Source organism: Eretmochelys imbricata, chromosome 2 (genome assembly GCF_965152235.1).
Source record: "Eretmochelys imbricata isolate rEreImb1 chromosome 2, rEreImb1.hap1, whole genome shotgun sequence".
Lineage (NCBI taxonomy): Eukaryota > Metazoa > Chordata > Testudines > Cheloniidae > Eretmochelys > Eretmochelys imbricata.
The window spans coordinates 188,889,532-188,904,128 of NC_135573.1; the positions used below are offsets into that span (position 1 = coordinate 188,889,532).

Below are 14,597 nucleotides of genomic sequence, written 5' to 3' on the forward strand. Positions count from 1 at the left end.
CCATTTCCTATTTTTGGGAGAGTCATGGAGAATCTTTTGGCAAGGCAACTCAAGTGGATACCTGAGTCTTCGGATTTCCTTTACAAGGAGAATCTGGCTATAGGCTTAGTTATAAGGTGGAAACTGCACAAGCTGAGGCATCTCTTTCAAGTAATCGATGAGGTGTCCATGCTGATTCTTTTAGATCAGTTAGCAGCTGTTGATATTGTTGTTTAAAGTGCTTTCTTGACTTGTTTGCAGACTCTAGCAGAAGCAGACTGAGTTGCTCAAATGGTTCTATTCTTTTTTTTTTTTAAGCCAAGAGAGCCCAAATGGTAGCCGTGGGCAACTGTCCCTCTGGTTTGAGCATTCTCTCCTGCAAGATAACATAGTAGTCCATATTGTCATCCCATATGTACATGGGGCCCCTGGGAGGGTTAGTGACAAGACATGGGATGTGATGCACTCAGAATGCTGTTGACAGCTGGCTCTATTTCCATCATGCCTACTGGGCCAGAGAAGTGGAAAAAATCCTTATGTCTTTATGAACTTGGGGCCTGGATGAGGGCTAACAGTCTGCAACTTAATCTGGACAAGACACGTTGTCACGGGTTCGGTCACAGAGAATCCCTGGGGACTGTCACATGATGTGCTGATTACACCTCTGAGCTCATTTTCCCTGCCAGCTTGGGACTCCAGAACCCTGCCTTGTTGAGCCAGACATGCTAGTCTGCTGCAACACAGACCCAGGTCTGGTCCACGCCCCCAAAGCTGCAGACTTTAACCAAAAACTGCTCAGCAGGTTTCCTATCCCCAACACTCAGACACCAATCTCCCAATGGGATCCAAACCCTATATAATCCATTTTACTCTGTATAAAGTGTATACAGGGTAAACTCATAAACTGTCCACCCTCTATAACACTGATAGATATGCACAGCTGTTTGCTCCCCCAGGTATTAATCACTTACTCTGGGTTCATTAATAAATAAATGTGTTTTTATTAAATACAAAATGCAGGATTTAAGTGGTTTCAAGTAATAACAGACAGAACAAAGTAAGTCACCAAGCAAAATAAAGCAAAAACATGCAAATCTAAACCTAATACATTAAGAAACTGATTACAGGTACAATCTCACCCTCAGAGATGTTCCAATAAGCTTCTTTCACAGACTAGACTCCTTCCTAGTCTGGGCCCAATCCTTTCCCCTGGTACAGTCCTTGTTAGTTCCAGCAGACATCTTAGGTGGAAAGCAGGGGTGTTTTCAGGCCTGGCAGCTCCCTTTGTTCTATTCCACCCCCTTTTATGGCTTTGGCACAAGGCAGGAATCTTTTGTCTCTCTGGGTCCCCACCCCTCCTTCTAAATGGAAAAGCACCAGGTTTAAGATGGATTCCAGCATCAGGTGACATGTTCACATGTCCTGTGAAACCCCAGCCTCCATTCTTCCAGGGCTGGCCCGCATGTACCCATGAAGGTTTGCAAGTAAACAGAGCCATTTACAGGTCATTGATTCTGAAGCACCCTTAATGGCTTCCACTTGATATGTTTATATTAGTAATACAAGTTTATATCTTATTTTCCTAACTCCAGACAGAAATAATTCATGCAAACAAATAAGATGAACACACTCAGTAGATCATAAGCTTTGTAATGATACCTTACAAGAGACCTTTTGCATTAAGCATATTCCAGTTACATCCTATTCACACTCATGAGCATATTTCCATAAAACATTATGGAGTGCAATATAGCACACATAATATTGGTGGAAGCAGATGGAAGAGCTGGCAGAAGTTATATAGCTGCCTCCAGTTAAGGAATTGGACCATAACCTCTAACACAGATGTACTTCTAAATTCTTGGCTATTTTTGAATGCCCAGATAGCATGGCAATGGCCAACTGCTCTTTTCCACCCATGCCAGATGAGAAAAAGTGTGACTTTTCCCACAATCTGTACCTTATTACAATTATCTACACATTGTTACCTCAAGATTAGATTGCCATAATGCACTCAACTCAGGCCACGTGTTGAGGCTATTTGGAAAATGAAGTTACTAATCAAGTACCTACATTCTGTAGTAAGTGGAGCAGCGCACTCGCTGCTCCGGGGAGGAGGCGGAGAAGAGGTGGGGAAGTGGGGTGGAATCAGGGCATATCACCTCCAGCCCCCTGCCGTGAACCGCTCTGGACAGGGGGCTGGGAGCACCCCCACTACCCTAGTCCACACACCCCAGCTCCCTGCCCTGTCCCCTGCACCACCCCCCCAGCACAAACCCAACCTCCTGCCCTGACCCCTGCACCCCCCTCACACAAACCCAGCCTTCATTCTGGGAGCACAATTACACCAATGCTCTGGAGTCTACATTGGCTGCCAGTAGGTATCTGCATGGAGTTTAGTTCAAGACGTTGGTTAACTGAGATGTTACCTACCTTAGTGTGCTACACTGCCACGAGTGAGATCAGCTGAAGCACTTAAGCATAAGTTCCCTAGATATAGAAGTGGGAGCAGCTGGAAGGTTGTTCCCAAGAGGTCCTTAAATTTGGAATGTACTCTCCCATCCTCATTACATCACAGCCAAGATCAACCTGTTTTCTAGGCACACGGCATATCCCATCTTTTCCCCTCTCAAGCTTTTGGACGGAGTTTATTTTCTTATCCTGATGTTTGTGGGGGCAGTAGCAAAATGAGATGAGCAACTCCTTTATATTATATCATTTGTACAGTATATTTAATTTGTGTAACTGGTGTCTTGAGCAGGGGTTGGAAACCTATGGCACGTGTACCAAAGATGGCACGCGAGCCAATTTTTAATGGCACGCTGCTGCCTGCCAGGTCCCAGCTGCTGGCCCCTCTCAGGCCGCTGTCAAACCCAGGCCAGCAAGTGGGCTGAGCGGGGCCGGCGGCCGGGACCCTGGCAGGCAGCAGCGTGCCATTAAAAATCCTGCCTGCCCCGGCCCGCTCTTCTCCGCTCCCCGTGAGGGCAGGGTGAAGAAGCTTGGTCCTGCCGGCTGCTGCTGCAGGGCAGGCAAGCTCCCCCCTCCCCCGCCTCTTCCCCCAGCATGCTGGGTTCCTGCCTCTCCTCTTCTCCCTCTCTGCTGCCGATCAGCTGATTGCCCTTGGGCAGGAGGGGGAGAAGTGGAGCCGCAGCCCACTCGCTGCTCCGGGGAGGAGGCGGAGAAGAGGTGGGGAAGTAGGGTGGAATCAGGGCATATCACCTCCAGCCCCCTGCCGTGAACACCCCCAGCTGGGAGCACCCCCACGACCCTAGCCCACACACCCCAGCTCCCTGCCCTGACCCCTGCACCCCCCCCCACACAAACCCAGCCTACTGCCCTGCACCCTGCACCACCCACACATACCCAGCTCCCCATACCCTGACTCCTCCAGCACCCCCCCAGCACCAAACGGGAGCTCCTGCACACCCCCCCCCCCCCCCGCAATTCCCACCTGCACCCTTGCACCAAATGGGAGCTGCTCAGGTAAGCACTCCATACCCAAAGCTCCCGCCCCAACCCTGAGCCCCCTCCCTAATTCTAGCTCCTGGCCACACCCTACACCCCAACCCCCAGCCTACTCCTTCACCCCCAGCCCTGTGCTCAGTGCACTCCCACCCTCAGCTCAGTGCAGAGAGAGAGAGAGAGAGAGAAGGAGCTAGAACCAGGAAGAAGGTAGGTACCCACTCTATGTGGGCAGGGCTGAGATCCTAGCCTGGCAGCGCGCTGAGCGGGGCTGGCAGCTGTGACCCTGGCTGGCAGGAGCCGGCGGATGGAACCCCAAACCAGCAGTGGACTGAGTGGCAGTAGGCTGAGCTGCTCAGCCCACTGCTGGTCTGGGGTCCCGACCACAGGTCCTGCTCAGCCTACTGCCGGTTTGGGGTTCTAGCCGCCGGCCCCTTGCCAGCCAGGGTCCCGGCCGCAGGCCCTGCTCAGCCTGCTGCCAGTCTGGGGTTCTGGATGCCGGCCCCTTGCCAGCCGGGGTCCCGGCCGCAAGTTCTGCTCAGCCTGCTGCCGGCCTAGGTGAACGGAACCCAAGTCTGGCAGCGGGCTGGCAGCGTAAGATCAGCATTTTAATTTAATTTTAAATGAAGCTTCTTAAACATTTTGAAAACCTGGTTTACTTTACATACAACAATAGTTTAGTTATATAATATATAGATCTATAGAGAGAGACCTTCTAAAAAACGTTAAAATGTATTACTGGCATGCGAAACCTTAAATTAAAGTGAATAAATGAAGACTTGGCACACCACTTCTGAAAGGTTGCCGACCCCTGGTCTAGAGCATTACATTTACAAACACCTCCAGCACAAGTCTTAAGAAATAAATTCAAATGGTGTTAATGCCTTTGGAGATCTCAGAATAATCTTGTCTATGAAATCCACAGGAGATTATCAGAGGAAGCTTCTAAAGGTTTCACCAAGAGATGAAGCCTTCCTGCTGTGCAGTTTCCAAGTGTTCAGGTAGCAAATCCCCAGTTTTCCTTTTATTCCCTCAAGTGCTCCTTTAAGGAAGGGCACACAAATTGCCTCCTATTGATCTACTGCATCAGTTTAGGTTTTCTGCATATATTTTTACGTTACATGTATCCCACAGACTTAGCTTGAGATCCGGACTACTGCTCCCACCCCTTTACACCATGTAAGAGGTCCGTAGTGATGTAAAGGGGCCCAGAAGCCCTATTTCTCACCAATGGAGGATTCCCTCCGTGCAGGAACTGAGGAAGACAGCTGTAAGGCTGCTTTCCAAGGACCCCCTCATAAGTCCTGGAGACGGGAATGTGTTGGGAGTGGGGATGGGGGCAGACCACAGCCTGTGGCAATGCTGAAATACTGGGCAGTCCAAGTAGGCTGCCGTAAACATAGGCCTGGTCTACACTTGAAGAGGTTTGCTGGTACAGTTATACCAGCATCTCCTGTAGAGAAACAGTTTATACCGAATGGAGTAACCTGTACTGGCAAAAGTACTAAAATAACTACATCTACACTAGGGCTTTTGCTAGCATTGTTATGTTGGTCTGGGACCAATTTTTAACTATAGACCAGGCCTTATACAGGTCCTCAGGACTCCCGAAGCTATGCCAAGGATCTCTCCAGCTCCTGGGGCAGACCAGAATTGGGAGGGCACAATGGTGGCTAAAACCACCGTAGTCCCTCCCCTCTCTGCCTAGCCTGGAAGGTCTCAGCGCTAATTTTGCACTGAATTATACATCATCAGTCCCAAACAGAATCATTAGGGATATACAAGCCGCAATACAAGCTACACTGGACTTGTTAGAACATGAAAAGATACAGAACATACATACTGCCCTCCCCTCACTGTTCTAAGGTTGTCTCATTTCTCAGAAACCTGAAGAAGCAGGTTAATAGTTGGCATTTTGGAGTTACTCACTTCAAGAAGCAGGTATTTACTTTTCTATATTTCTTCTCTTATTTCCTCTCCTCTCTCCTTACTATTTATAGATACCACATGTAGTTATCTGCCGAAATCATTAAAGTTCAAATCTATACACAGGTACACTGATGTGAACTTCATCTGCCAGCAGCTAGGTCAAAGGTTTCCTACCACATGCAAAATTCCTGCTAACAAGACATCTGACAGTGTCTGGTTTGACATGATCTGCACACATACCCTTTGGTTGTCATACAGTGGCAACAGTTTGTCCACGTCTAGACAAACATAGCTCCAAAAAACATCACATTTAGTAGTGTTTCCAAGACACGCTGACTTTGCAGAAACCTCTTTCTTTTCATGTACGGTCTTATTATTCTCTGATTTTCTTTTAAATCGAGTCATTGAGGAGGGGGAAAAAGCCTATTTCCTGGTAGTATTTTTTTCAAATTTTATTATTTTACTTCGATCTGTCAAAAAAGTTTATGAATTTTGACACCAAAAGAACCACCCAACTCTAACATTCTTGCCCCCTTAGTGGACAGAGGCCTGTAGTTATGACTACTAACTCATGTATACTAGTGTTGGTGGAGTTGAACCGGTAAAACAAAGCAGAGTTTGGACCTCCTTGGTTCCAAGGGTCCCAGCAAAGAGTCGTTCTTCAGGTTGTGCATCCAACATTTCATGTTGGAGACAAATTAAGGTAAAATTGTTCAACTCTCTCTAGGATGGGGTGGTGTTTTGTTTTGTTTTTTCTTTTAAACACACACATAGTTCTACTAAAAATCAAAAAGCAAGCCAAGTTGATGAAAGCCAGCCTTGATAAAGCATGTTTTCTGTTGTGTCTTAACCCACAGCTGTCACCTCTTTATGGGTGGGAACCCACTTCCCTTTGTCTCCAGATAGGGGATTTAGGCTTGCAGTCGTCCTCTAATTCAAAGATAGAGATAACATTTATGGATACAAAAGTTTATGAATATTCTCTGGGCCCCATAGTGCCATAGTTCCATGCTTCCAAGGTTTCACATCTGTCACAGCTTACACAACAAATACTTACAGGTTATGGCAAAAATGAACATAGAGGCATTTTCCAATTTGGACAGCCTGCCTCCTTCTCCCCTTTCCCCCAGTCACACAGAAGAATGCCACACAATTTACAAGCTGTAAGATCCTACTTACTGCAATGTGTTCTCCTGCACACAGCCACTTTCCTCCTAACACTGCTGTCAACAGTTTGAAACTGACTAGAGTTGTGAAAGAGGTACCACTCATAAGAAAAGGAAGTATTAGCATATTTTTTGTGGCACCATCATCAAGCACCAGACTACTCCCATTGTAAAAAACTGTTGTTTGTTAATTCATAATGTGAGGGAAATTCTCCTGTTGATGTTCTCATGTGAGGTCACACAAACTGAGTTTCTCTGCAGTGAGATACACACAGCCAAAAGCTGTCTATAAAGTTTAGAGTATTAATACACACTTTCACCGCCCCTTCCCCATTTTATCCTTCAAACTATCTCCACATTATTGATGCCTCCCAGACAGAAAAGGTTTTAGTAAAGAAAATACAGTCTAGAAGTCGAGAAGGGGGGAGGGGGGGAGAAATGCATATTTCCTGGTGATATGTTACTACCAGGAGGGAGGGAAAAAAATAAGATATGTGGTTCATAGATTATTAGGCCAGAAAGACCATTGTGATCATCCAGTCTGACCTTCTGCATAATACAGGCTGTAACACTTCCATGAATTATTTCCTGTCTGAACTAGAGCTATCTTGATTTTTTTTAAAGTAAACTATTCCCTAAACCCATCCTAATTTATGAAGAGAAAAACTAAATATTCTAGACTGACTATAGTATGTAGCATGCACACACACATACCCACCATTTATGCTCTTAGAAAGAAAGATGTCTATTAGGGATGATAATGGTTTTTCAAACTGGAAACAATCCAGCTCCCACTGACTTTAACGAGAGCAGAAACAAGGCTATTATCTATGTACTGTCACTGATAAAGAAGAACAAAAAAGCCTACAAGCTAGTATCCTTTTCTGAAGGGAAAAACTACATATAGCAGTCTTGTAGCCTCAGTTTCATAGATATCACTCAGATCAATCAACTGAGGAGAAAAAATTAATTGCAGCATACAGATGAGGGGAGGAGAACTATACCAGCAATATTTGTGAGTTCACTTAATATAACAGTGAAATTTTAAAGACCAAAATTACAAATGCAGATTAAGTCCCAAAAGGACTTAAGACCTGTTTTAATGCCATTCATTCATCTTTGACGACGGCACAAAATTATGCTTAATCATATTATTAGTGCTTCAAAGTAAATGTTCCTAAATTAGACTCAAGAAGTTAGAGGCCTGATTTTCAAACTAGATTCCCATTTTTGTGGATATCTATATCTGTATTTTTCCCATTTATAATTCATTCATACTTTTTCCTGGTAATTTACTGTGAGTGCAAAACTGCTTCTGAAAAACAGAGGCTGCTTTGAAAATAATTAGAACAATGCATGTTAAATGAATGAGTGGTACAGGATCCTGATAGGAAGACCAAGAAAGGTGTAGTTGAATAGGGGGGCCCTTTAGCATGATATACGTTTTTGGGAGTGGGGGGGGGGGAGACAAGAGAATCTTCTTAAGATGACAAAAAATAATTTTAAACATGGGCAACAACAAAATCCATAGCTCTCCCAGGGGAGTTTTAGCAGGAAGAGCTTGATCAGTTCCAGGAGAGAGAGAGAGAGACTCCCTCTAATTAAACCCATGAATGGTTCTGATGGCACCCCAGATGGACTTGCAATCAGCCATACTTGACTGGAATGAGCATCACCATGATGTAGAGACCTTTGCTCCTTGATTTACACTTCAGTTTAGTTTTATAAAACAATTTAGCTAAAGGAAATTATGTGATTGTAGTTCCAGCCATATATCAGTGAAGATTCCATGAGAATGCCCACTTCGCAACTTTTTCCTCTGTATGAAATACTGTGGCCTCCCAATTGTAGTTTGATGAGGCCTGGCCTACACTAAAAAGTTAGGTCAAACTAGTGATGTCACTCGGGGTGTGAAAAATCCACACTCCTGAGCAATATAGGTAAACTGACCAAACCCCTGCTGTAGACAGCGCTAGGTTGACAGAAGAATTCTTCCATTGACCTAGCTACTGCCTCTCAGGGAGGTGCCTCTCAGCAGCTGTACAGCTGTAAAGTTTCAAGTGTAGACAGGCCCACGGAGGAAAAGATAGGTCGAAGTGAAGGGTATGGGTGGGTGTCAGAGGGAAAAGCATTAAGAAGTGTTTTGAAATATGCAGTTACTTTTATGAAAGATTCCGTGTATTGAGTGTTCTGAATCACAAAAAGAAAATTCCATTCAAAAATGACTCATTCACATGAACACGTAATAACTCAAAACAGGGGAAACAACAACATTCCAGCTGTGGTGATTTTAAGGCAAAGAGGGGGAAATAAAAACACAAAGAAAAAGAATGTTCTATTCTACTTTCAGTGCCCAAGACCAGGCAAGAATTTCTTCAAGGTGAAGAATCCCTTTCCTCCTTAGTAACCCGCTTCTCGACTGAGAAGTCATTCGATATAACTACAGACTGTAAATCCAAAACTGAAGTTAAAAAATGGTCAGAAAATGTTTAATATTTGCTCCCTATAGAAAGTTTTTATTTTTTTTACTGAAATATTTCATCCAGAAACAGAAATATTTCAATTCAGAAATGCTGTATTGATGCCTCTGGGAAATTGTAGTTTGAGTGCGTCATGCTCCCATTCTTCTCCATAGGCTGAGCTCCCTGGCTGGACTCCTGTGATGCACCATGAACACCAAGCCCTGGCAGTGGTGCATCATGGGAGATGTAGTCCAATAGGTAGTACAGTCCATACAGAAGAATGAGAACATGACACAACCAAACTAACACTCCCATGAAGCCCTACAGTAGCGTATCCAAATTGAAATATTTCAGTTTTTGGCATTCAGTTTTTACATCATTTAAAAAAAAAAAATCCACAAAAGGCAGACAATTTTCTTAAAATGTTGTTTAATCAAAAACACAGTTTTCCCTAAAACTGTTTCGATGGAAAATTTTCAACCAGCCTGAGTAAATATACTTTGTACTATCTAGTGACGGATTTCCAAAAAACATACAACCATTACTGATCTTCATTACACCCCTGTGAAGTAGATAACTATCATCATCCTCATTTTCCGGACTGAGGAACACAGTGGTTCCATGAGTTGTGCAAGGTCATACATTCAGCAGCAGTCAAGAAAAAGAACCTATATTTCTTGATTTCCAGACCTGCACTCCAAGCACTGGACTATGCCTCTGTACAAATAACAAAATATATTTTGTGAAATCAAAAATAGACTGGTTGTCCTTTTCCTTACCTCATCCTCCAGTCTCTAATTTATCCTGCCCCAACAATTTCCCATATGCACAATTTTACTCTGGAATTTTGTTTGCTACCACTCTAAGACAATTGTATACTATGCACATGTTATTTTATATTCTAATTAGAGAAAAGGCTTTTAGAATTCAAAGATCAAATTAAATTGGGGATAGAGGCAGCAACCAGAACTCCCATTTCAGATAACAAACCAGTTTCCTCTCTCACAGCTTGGTTCTGCTAATCACCAAACAGACTTGGAGGACTCAATTCCCACTGCTTTGCAGCATAAGTAGTCATTTACTCCTGCATAAAGTAGGTGTAAAACAATAGCAGCAGTGCGAGTGAATGGATAATTCTGATCTGGATGTTTTTTACCCACTCAGTACAGGCACATAAAGGGTATAAGGGAAGAGGAGGTGACAACAGAGGAAATATGAAATGTAGGCTAGGATGTAGTTGAGTAGGGTCTTGAAAGCAAGGACAAGAAGTTTAAATGTTATGTGGTGTGTAAGAGAGAACTAGAGGAAAGACACAAAGCGGGTGGTGGCGCAGCCAAATGAGTAGGTGAGAGACAGTTTGAATAGCCACATTTTGGTTGGATCAGAGGGAGCAACGTATATACCAGGGAGACCAGAAAGGAGGAAGTTTGTTCTCCCAGAAAGTTAACAGGGTGCCCTACATGTCAATGAAGATCTAGATCCACAGTGTCATGTGCCAAAAATATACCATGATTTAAAGGTTTATTAGCTCCTGAGAGGCCTTGGGGATGCTTGGATTTTCTCCCTCTTACAAAGAAAGAGCTCAGTTTCATATATGTTTCTTTTCTAAAGAAGGTTGCCCTATAGAGGTATTGTTTTATCATCCTTTGAGGAGACTTGGGTGTATAGTTATAATTTGATACTTATGGGCTATGCTCACAAATCCTTCCACACAGATGAAAATATATCATTTGGAAATTTTAGACTAGACAATCTAAAAGCTTAATCACAATGCTGTCTGGTTATTTAGTCAACATTTAGCTATGCTTACCTGGCTCAAAGCCATGACTATCCTGAATAATATGGCCTACCCCTCCTCAAGGTAGTAGAAGTAATAGACATGAATTTCAGATCACACTGTACAGACACTGTGTTTTTTCCATATTCAAACTTTGCAATTGTTTTGCATGGAAGTGAATCCAATTATCAAGGCCGATAATACTAGAAATAAGCGTCACGCTTTTTTTTAGGTTTGTGGATGTGCACGCAGATCATGCTGTATCTCTGCTCTGCCTACTCCATTCTTACAAGCAGACAGTCTTTGGACATTTACAAAAATTGAGTCTGAATTTCTTCAGTGTTATAGGACAGAACTTAATAAAATTTGTAATGAGAGGTAATTGGTGGTGCTGGTTAATATCAAGCATCCCAGTAGAGCAATACAACTTTTGGGCACAAATCTGCAACCCTTACTTATGGGAGCAATTCCCTTTCCCTTCCCTCTGTCTGGACGGAAGGCTTCACTGAGACTTCTTGTGAGAGTAAGGATTGCAGGATCAGAAAATGTCTCTCTCCCTATACTGTACTTAAGAAATCAAGACATTTTCAGGTAAGATTAAAAACAATGTGTTCTCCTGTCAATAAATTATTGTTGAAATTATGTCCTAGAATGCCAGAATGCAGTTTGAGGCATTTATGGAACTTGTTCCTCTCAAAACTCAGAGTCACCCTAAATAAAAATGTGCTACCCTAATTCTGGCAACCCACTGCCAATACTAGTGCACATCAAACTCTCATAGGGTTTATTAGTGTTTACACACATCAGGGGAAATATAGCTCCCATTGTGGGGTAGTACAAAGAAAGCTAAGAAAAGATAAGAACTGTATGCAGTTAAAGCTCTAAATTACAAAAGCTTTTTGAAAAGTGGAAGTATTAAAATACTTCTCATTTTAAAGAGTAGAGTTGAGTTATATGTGGACACATTACTTCCGACTTAGAATATCTGAAAGAGTTTTTAAGAGAGAAGCATGAAAGTTTATGGGATTCTAGATATGAAGGCAATAGTTTAAAATTAAGATACTCTGCAATTATTCAATTATGAACCTAGTTTTAAAGTACCCCAAGTTAAAACTAACTTCACTCTTATTTTACGCCACTGTGTCTACAAGTTTCACTGTATCTTGACTGAAGGCTAAAACCAACAGCTTTTCTCAGATCACTGCAACACATTAGTACAGCCATATGAAAAAAGGGCAAAGCAGGGAGCAACCAGCTTCCGCATACAAATTACTGGCGTATGTCATTAGCATCTAGATGAGATCTTAATGTATTATTTTAAAAATGAGCATGCAATGAATAGCTTTTCTGTCTGCATGAAACACATACACAAGAGTCAGATTTTAACAGGATGGACAATTTCATGGAGGCACCAAGAGCTGCCCCCTTTAAGAAAGTTGGCCCTGCCTCCGCCACAAAAAATAAAACACTTGCAAAGGGAGATACAAATAAAAGCAACTGGTGACTCTCCTTTCCAAACACTGTTGTAAATTATGCCCAAGAAGGCCAGACCGAAACTAACTGAGCAGCCTTTCCTCCACTGAAAAGTGTAAGAAAGAACAGACTCCGGAGAGGGAAAAGCAAGAACCTGGGGGGGGGGGGGGGAACTTGAGGGGCTAAATTCATGCCTGGTGTAAGCCAATGCCCCCACCCATCAGAGCTGAATGCTGGCTTTTTAGAATAGTTACAAGGCAAAGTGGCAAGCTGGGATGGGCAATATCTTTTATTGGGCCAACTTTAGTTGGCGAGAGACAAGCTTTGGAGCCACCCAGAGCTTTTCCTCGCGTCCAAGTCAGAGCTCTGGGAAACGCGTCTCTCCCACCGACAGAAGTTGGTCCAATAACAGATCCTCCCTCCCCCACCTTGTCTCTCTAGGAGCCTGGGACCCACAGCACGGCAAGCAGCCGGGCGGACGCCTCAGGCAGGGGAGCAAAGGCTTGGGGAGCGCCCCAGGCTGAAGCCCCGGGGCGCCCTGGATTGAACCCAGCCCCCCTCCCCCGGGCACGGCTTACGGCGGGGGCTCGCTGGGCTCCCGCGCTCTGCCGCGGTGCCTGCGCCAGGGGCTCGCTGCGCCGCAGCCCCCCCGGGCGGCTGCCCTGGAACTTCCCGCCCCGGCCCACGCCCCGGCTCCCCGCGCCGCCTCTCCCGCCCCGCGCCGCTTACCTGCCAGCTGCAGGAGCTGAGCCGCGGCCAGGAGGAGCCCGGCCGCCATCTCCCAGCATCAGCAGCCCCGGGCGGGCGGGCGCGCAGGCTGCTCCTCCTCGGGGTGCCGGTGAGGGGCCAGCTGCTGCCACGGGCGCCCTGCTGCTTCCTGCTCGGCTCTGTACCTGCGAGACAGCAGCTAGCCCCAGCTCCTCCCCGCGGGCTCCAGGTGAAACCCCGCCTCTTCCTCCCGGGCCAGGGAGAAGCCGCAGCTGACAAGCGGGAACCGGGGCTGTCATTAGTCACTGTTCCGTCCCAAGGGCTCCACGCGCCGCCCTGCCCAGCACGGGACGGCAGCCACCTCTGAGGGGGGAGGGCGGCAGCTGTTGGACAGCGCACAGCCCCTGCATCCCCTGCTATAGGATGGGAAGAGGGGAAGGATACTGAGCCCCGCTGAAACGATGGAGGGAGAGGGGTTAGTCTGGCGGAAGAGAGTTACCCCGGCCGGAACTGGGCCAGGCGTAAGGCTTCCCTTTTGAATGACAGCGGGCACTGGATACCTCAGGACATCGCTGAAATCTGGACAGCAGCTTGGACTCCCCCCACTTTGAGGTGCCCCCCTGAAAGTCTTCCTCCAGGGAGACTTGCCTTCTGCCCTCTCCCCGTGCATTGTAAATCTGTGTTCTAGGGATGGGAGAAGGACATCTGAAGTTTAGCCCAGAGTGCAGATTGTCTTGAACAGCCTCCGTATGTTAGTAATTATTCTTGGCACTTATCTATCCCTTTTCATTTTCGAATGATTTACAAACATTAACTAGTTAATCTTCATGGCACCCCCATTAGAAGTAGCTAAGCATTACCCCCATTTGGCAGATGGGGGACTAAGGCAGAGTTTTAGTTACTTGCCCAAGGCTGCACAGCTAGCCTTTGGCAGAACCAAGAAGACTTGCTAGCTCCCCTAGACCTGTGCTCAGATTTACTAGAAGTTGCATGCCTTTTCCCCAGAGGACTGTACAAGAGCCTTGAGATCGTCTCAAAGTTCTTTGACGTTCCTGTTGAATTCTGGAGGGTCATTGGGCTGATGTGCTAGTATCTAGGCTTGCTTTTATTTTTCTGAAGGTTCAATGGGAAGCTTTAAGTATTGCTTTGCTCCTTTAAATCTATCAGTTTTGCAAATTTACCTTTTAATATCCCCTGAATAATGGGGGAAGATGGATTAAGCTGCCTAAAAGATTTGAAATGTGAAAGTTTCATAAAAGATGTCATGTTTAGGGTGGGGAAAGGGGGCAGTATCTAGAAGTAATGGGATGAAACTGAAAAAGGATAATGTAGGTGGAACGTCAAGAACAATAACCTCATGGTGAGATGTACTAGACTGTACTGTATAGTGGTTTCTTAAGGGAACAAGCGAAAACACCATTGCTTGAGTCATGTAAAACTTGATTAGCTCAATTAGTGCATGCAAAGCCCTGGCTTGCCCTTGCTGAGGAGTCAGCACTGGTGCAACTATTCTGATTGCTGGCCACTGTTGCTGAATAAGAGCGATTCCTGAGCAAGGGCAAGGCCCTACTGTGGCAGTCAGTTGGTGGGTAACTAATACTGTTCTTCCCAAAACTTACCGAAATGCTGAGTTCAGTTTAC

General features: G+C 45.2%; 1 protein-coding gene across 1 annotated transcript in view; it reads right to left on the reverse strand.

The window, feature by feature from the left end:
* CDCP1 (CUB domain containing protein 1) overlaps nucleotides 1-13,078 on the reverse strand; it is a 58,009-nt gene extending 44,931 nt beyond the window's left edge. Inside the window, exon 1 of the mRNA XM_077809283.1 lies at nucleotides 12,978-13,078. Within this exon, the coding sequence (XP_077665409.1) occupies nucleotides 12,978-13,026 (49 nt within the window). The 5' untranslated portion in view covers nucleotides 13,027-13,078. The remainder of the gene's footprint in view (nucleotides 1-12,977) is intronic.
* Between the last annotated feature and the right edge of the window lie 1,519 nt (nucleotides 13,079-14,597).